The sequence below is a fragment of the Thamnophis elegans genome, chromosome 1, assembly GCF_009769535.1.
Source record: "Thamnophis elegans isolate rThaEle1 chromosome 1, rThaEle1.pri, whole genome shotgun sequence".
NCBI classification, from domain to species: Eukaryota; Metazoa; Chordata; class Lepidosauria; order Squamata; family Colubridae; genus Thamnophis; species Thamnophis elegans.
This window is the reverse complement of record NC_045541.1, coordinates 67,635,900-67,642,768: the sequence shown is the minus strand read 5'-3', so window position 1 is coordinate 67,642,768 and position 6,869 is coordinate 67,635,900. Positions and strand designations below refer to the sequence as shown.

Sequence of the window (6,869 nt, the reverse complement as noted above, 5' to 3'; positions counted from 1 at the left end):
AGAAAGAAATATGTTCAATGTGAGAACAGATTATTTGAATTTTTTTGTTATTATTTTCTGAGAAGGGAATAAGAAAAAGAAAAGAAAAACTGAAAAAAGGAAAAGAAAAGGCAATTAATGTAAAAGGAACATTTTGCAAAAGATTTTCTGAGAATAAATCTATATGTAAATGCAGCCTAAACTATATTAATATTTTCAGGGTAATAAAATACAAGCACATTTTCATTCGTATTTACTTAGGGCATCTTCCACTTCATTGTTTTCTTTTTCAGAGCTTTCTTTACCTCCTCATTCCTGAGACTATAGATGAGAGGATTGATCATAGGGATCACAACTGTATAGAAGACAGATACAACTTTGTCTCTCTTCAAAGCATAGCTGGAACTTGGGCGTGAGTAGATGAAGAGGATGGAGCCATAATACAAAGTGACAGCAGTTAAGTGAGAGGCACAGGTTGAGAAGGCCTTCAGTCTCCCTTCAGTGGAACGTATCTTCAAGATGGCTGCCAGGATGAGGACATATGAAGCAAGAATAAGTGCCAGGGGTATAATTACATTAGAGACAAGAATGAAGAACAGCACTGATTGGTAGCTCTCAGGCACATTACAAGAAAGTTTGACTAATGGAGGTAGGTCACAGAAGAAGTCATCAATTACATTTCCATTACAGAAGCTCAACGTGAAGGTTTTGATGGTTATTATTGTAGCATTGATGAAACCACTGACATATGAGAGTGTCACCAGTCCTGTGCATAGCTTTCTGGACATGTGAGTGGCATACAGCAGTGGGTTTGAAATGGCCATGTATCGGTCATAGGCCATGGCTGCAAGGAGATAGCATTCACTGTAGGCAAGGCCAGCAGAGAAGAAGAACTGAGCAGCACAACCTCCAAAGGAAATGCTCTTGTCTTCACAGATGCTATTTACCAGGATCTTTGGGGAATAGACAGAGGAATACCAGAGATCCAGGAAAGATAAGTTTCCAATGAAAAAATACATAGGTGTATGGAGGTTAGGGCTGCCATAAATAAGTGTCATTAATGTGATGTTCCCTGTGAGGCTGGCTATATATATTAATAGAAATGTTACAAATAGAATCAGTTGTAGGTTTTGGTTGTCTGTGAATCCCAAAAGGATAAAATTCATCACCGTAGTATGATTTTCTTTCTCCATGAAATATTAGGATTAACTGTTAAAAAAAATACTGCAGTTATTTCATCAGATTAGCATAAATTCTCCAAGTCCTATACTTCAGAAACTTTAACATGCAAATTGCAAAAATTAAACATTTTCCTTAAAACCACACATAAAAATGTTGGGGGAAAATACACCTACGTATGTTTGATTATGTCCTAACAATGCAATTAATATTTGGATAAGGAAAAATAGAAAACTTCAGTTTCTTCTGTTTCTGCCTAGTGGAACTTACTTTCTTCTCAAGAACTATTACATTTTTTTTCTTTTTAGGATTCTTGATGTTTGACATTTTAGTGGTAGGAACTTTGGAGGTAAAGGAACATGTCATACTAGAATTCATCTTAATGCAAGCACAGACAACCAGTCAAATTAGTGTTTTAAACTTTATCAGAATTGACCTCCACAAAGAAAGAGAGAATAGAAAGGTTTCCACGGATGGAAATTCCAGGGGGGGGGGGGAACTGTTTAGGATGGTTGGGAAACTCTGAAAAATGACATAATAAAGACTCAAAACAAAAGCAATACATCAGAATGAGTGAGTGAGTGAATGAGGGAGGGAGGGATAGAGAAGAGAGGAGAGGAGAGAAGAGGGAGAGGGAGAGGGAGAGGGAGGAGAGGGAGAGGGAGAGGGAGAGGGGGAGGGGGAGGGGGAGGGGGAGGGGGAGGGAGAGGGAGAGGGAGAGGGAGAGGGAGAGAGAGAGGGAGAGAGAGAGAGAGAGAGAGAGAGAGAGAGAGACTCTGACAAACTGAGGAACAAAAAAAGTATAAAAATGGGAAGAGGGGTGTTAGCCTGAATGTGCCAGAAAGGAGTCAGAAAGGCTAAGACACAGAATGAACTAAGACTTGTAATAAATGTCAAAAAATAACAAGTTTTTTTTTCAATATGTAAAGAACAAGAAGAACGTCAAGGAAATTTTCAGTCCATTAAGAAAAGAAGATAGCAAGAAAGTGATGGGCAGTAGGGAGAAAGCAGAACTCTTTCTTTGCACCTATCTTCATGCAAAAGGAAAAATAGTCCAACCTATCAAAAGCAGCACTGTGGAACACCTATCTGTTTTAAATGAGTTCAAACTCCTGGACCAGATGGTTTACATCCCTGGATATTTAAGGAGCAGATGTGAGATACCACTGAACATAATCTTACACAGCTCCTGAAACACGGAACATAAAGAGCTGGAAAAGATAGTTCCTATCTTCAAAAAGGGATAAAAGTGGATCCAGAAAACCTCAGACTAATCAGTTTAACATCATTACTTGGGTGTGGGGGGAAGCAGCAGATTTGTCAAGAAATAAAGTGATTATTAGAAGCCACATTGGTTTGTTGAGAACAGATTATACTAGATAAACCTTATTGCCTTCTTTGATAAAGTGAATAAATGAATGGACCCAAAAATGCTGTGGATATAAGAAACTTCAGTAAGGCATTTGTCAAAATAGACCACAGCCTACTTTTTGGTAAGACAGAACATTGTGGGATAGACTAATCTGCCACCAGATAGATTTGCAGATGGCTGACAAACCAGACTCAACGTGTACTCCTCAATGGAACTACATCTACATGGAGGGAAGCATGCAGTGCAGGGGTGGGTTTCTTGCCCCATTCCAACCGGTTTGGTTGGAACGGGGCTGGCGGCATCCTCGTGCACGCGTGCAGTGCACGCATGCGTACTAGCGTCTGCGCAATGCTCCAGCTGCTCCTGGAGGATCGCGCAGGCGCTGCATGCGTCCTGTGCATGTGTGGAAGCACAGAACTCGTCAAAACCGGATAAGGAGTGCGGGCGGGCGGCTGGGCCCTTCGCCGTTCCCGGAAGTTACTTACTTCCGGGTTCGCCGACCAACCGGTTCGCGGGAACTGCCGCAAACCGGTTGAAACCCACCCCTGATGCAGTGGGGTACCTTGAGGTTTGGTCTTGGGTCCAGTGCTCTTCAACATCTTCACAAATGACCTAGACAGGGGAATTAAAGGGGTACTTACACTATTTGGGGATGACACAAAAGGTGGGGAATTGCTAATATTTCAGAAAATAGTCTAAAGATTCAGAAGGATCTTGACTGACTTGAACTTCGGGCCCTATTCAACAAGATGCAATTCGGTGGTGAGAAAAAGTAAGGTCCTGCAATTAGGAAAAACCACGTACACAGGTACAGGATAGACAGTTCTTGGCTAAACAGTAGCACCTATGAAAGGAGCTAGATGTCCTGGTGACTTAAGTGCTGCAGCTGGGAAAAAAGTCAATACTGTTCTAGGCTCCATCAACAGAAGGATGACACCAAGATCACGAGAAATGATAGTATTGCTCTACACCACATTGATGAGGCTGCCTTTGGAATACTACAAGAAATTCAGGCCGCCATGATACAAAAAAGATACTGAAGCCTTAGAAAGTGTATAAAGAAGAACAAATATAAGGGGACTGGAAGCTAAATCATATGATGAACAGCTAAGGGAACTAGATATCTTTAGCCTAATGAAAATGGATTTAGGGATGACAAGGCTGCAATCGTCCAATACATGAAGGGCTAACATAGGGAAGAGGTATAAATTTACTCTCCATAGCATTTGAGGACAGGACAAGAAGCAATGGGGAAGCTCATCAGAAGGAGATCCAACCTGGAAATGAGGAATTTTCTGATAATGAGAATTATTAATTAATGGAACAGCTTGCCTCCAGGAGTTGTGGATGCTCTATTGTTGGATGTTTTCAAGGAAAGATTGGACAATCACTTTTCCAGGGTGGTATAAACTAAAGGTTCCCGCCATGTTTCTAGCCTGGTCCCCAACCTCTATACCAAACTGGCTCTGTACTCTGTACTCTCTGCTTAGTGTTGAACAATTTGCTAAACAGTCCATTAATTCTCATGCATGCTTCTCTTCTCTGCCATCATAAATTGCTCTTATTGAGCAATCACTTTTCAACTCCATACTGACTCAAAATATTTCTTAATCAAGGTCTATTCACTGTATTTGACGGATTTTTAAAATCAGCTAAAACCTACATTACACATACCTTTTAAACATTAATATCCTTCTCATTTGCCCCCTTTTAAACATTCTTTCTCTTATATAAAACTGCACTGTTCTTCCCAAAATTGATCATGGTCCAAATTTGTTGATGGCCATCTTTTGCACCCATATAGTCAGAATCCTGAACAATGAACAGACTAATTTCCAAATATGTTTACTTTCATTTATGCAACTTTGTTCTTTGCATTGGGGAGAAATGATAGTGTTCCTCCAGTTATCAGGAACAGGTGAAGTCTTTACTTTACATACACAATAAAGTAGTCACTCAGCCACTCCATAAGTAACCCAAAATCCATCACAGGGTATTTTCTAGTTACACCATCCTTACAGCATTTATGACTTCTTTTTTCCATCTATAGCTCTCATGTTTATATAAAGTGTTTCAGTTCCACTCTATATCTTTCCTATACAAATGTCTAAAGTACTCCTTCCAGTCTTCACTTGCTTCTATTTCACCCAAAATCGTTGTATGACTTTGTATGAAAATTGTATGACTTTGTGAAAATAATTATATTTTATATTCTTTTGATTGATGATTAGAGGTGGAGTCTTCATTTAGTCTTCTTCTCTCCCCCACTTTAAATGTCATGAAATTAATTCTGCATTTTCTCTATCTTTTTGATCTTAGCCATTACTTGCTCACTTTAAATACTTTATTTGCAATTATCTTTTTTGGGGAATAAAAGACAATATTTTTTCTTTTGTGCCCATTTCTCGTGGCAAGTATTCTGATTTGTTCCTAGGTCTGAGATGGTCTACTTTTCCTTTGTTCTCTTCATTCAGTGCTGTATATCCATTCATGTCACCCAGCAGAATAATTTTTCCTTAGACTGCATTTATTAAGAAGATTGTACAACTTCCCCACATCTCAACTTTGGTTTTCCCATTACTACTGTTTATTAGAGCAAAATATTTAATTGGTGTCAACCTGTGGATTTCTATACTCTTAAAAGATAATGGTTCCCCTCGCACATATGTGCTAGTGGTTCCCAACTCTAGGGGGTGGTGCTCATCTCAGTTTCAAACCTGAAGAGCCAGCGCTGTCCAAAGAAGTCTCTGTGGTCATGTGGCTGGCATGACTAAATGCTGAAGGTGCATGGAACGCTGTTACTTCCCACCAAAGGTGCTTCCTATTTTTCTACTTGCATTTTGTTACATGCCTTTGAACTGCTAGGTTGGCAGAAGCTGGGACAAGTAACGGGAGCTCACTCCATTTTGTGGCACTAGGGATTCTAAGCACCGAACTGCCAACCTTCTGATCAACAAGCTCAGCATCTTAGCCAGCCACCGCATCTCCCTATATATCTATACTCTTACACACTCACAGAAACCAAGATGACACAAATTCATATATTCTGGCATAAATTATAATTCTTTCATTTATACTTAAATGCATAATTTCACTTCTATCCCTGTGAATTTCAACCTTATTCCACAATATAAGTCTACTCTCCCTCAGATACATCATAGACTTATAAAATACCTATCTTCTTTTTTTAAATTGTATTTGTTAACTCATAATATTTAATATTCACTCCCCTTACAAACCTGTAGTCATATATCTGTGAAGATAGGTTTATTTTCCTTCTTTTTCCCCTGTTTAGAATCAAGCTGGATCTATCTGGAGATCAGTCTCTTCAACAAAAACCAATGTTGATTTTTGATGGTACTTCTGATATGTTGCAGCAATTCTGCTTGTAGATTCTGGAATTATATACATTCAGAACATCAAATTGTGATGCTTCCTGAACCCAGAATTAATTTGCCAAATGAAGTTCAGGAAAAAAAATTCTACATGGACACAATTGCACTAGAAATGTGGTTTGGAAAATGCTGAGGGATATTTATTTAGAAGATCATATTGTCTCTCAAGGATACCAGCCAAGGGATCTCTTTAATTGGCGATAGCTTCATAGCTATTCTGTGATTAAATGTTAGCTATGATATGAACAGACAAACCAGTAAAAATAACCTTTTTTAATTGATGAGAAAATAGACTTGAGAACCTATACCATAAACTTATTCTCTGTTAGATATTTCTTCGTAGTTTCATATATTTTTCCATTTGTATTCTCTTTATAAATTGCATTAAATGTTCTTATTGGTTGCCATTCCTCCCCCCGCCCCATAAACACTTACTCATTTGATGTAAGACCTTTGAACTGTAACAGTGAAGACTGTTACAAATAAATAACCTCTTCATGGAATAAATGTACTGCAAAGAGGAAATGTCATAGTACAGTTTTCTATATTGTAATTGTAATTGACCATATATTAATTTCAGTGGGAGGTAAGCATGACTAACTTTTCCTTAATATTGTACTTGGGTGCCAAGTGATAATGTAAATCAGGGTGTCAAACTCACATTATCAGGGTTGTGTTACAGGACTTTTTCCCCCTTCACTAAACCAGGCATCGGTGTGGCCAGCACATGACACCTCCGGCTTGAGGGCTGAGAGTTTGGCAGCCCTGATATAAATCATTATTATCTAATAGCACTGAAACAATTGTTCAACAATTGTTCAAAATTAAACTGAAAGAGGAATAAATTTATTCTTTTTCAAAGGCAAAGCATTTGGAAAAGTTGCTATTTTTATTTGGAGGTTGTTGTTTTGACTGGAGTAAAATATACATATATTTAACAGCAA

General features: G+C 38.6%; 1 protein-coding gene across 1 annotated transcript; it reads right to left on the bottom strand.

Annotated features, from left to right (window-relative positions):
• Positions 1–236: 236 nt before the first annotated feature.
• Positions 237–1,172, bottom strand: LOC116504959 (olfactory receptor 1013-like). Its single transcript, XM_032212221.1, has one exon. The coding sequence runs from the start codon at positions 1,170–1,172 to the stop codon at positions 237–239; it is 936 nt and encodes a 311-aa protein (XP_032068112.1).
• Between the last annotated feature and the right edge of the window lie 5,697 nt (positions 1,173–6,869).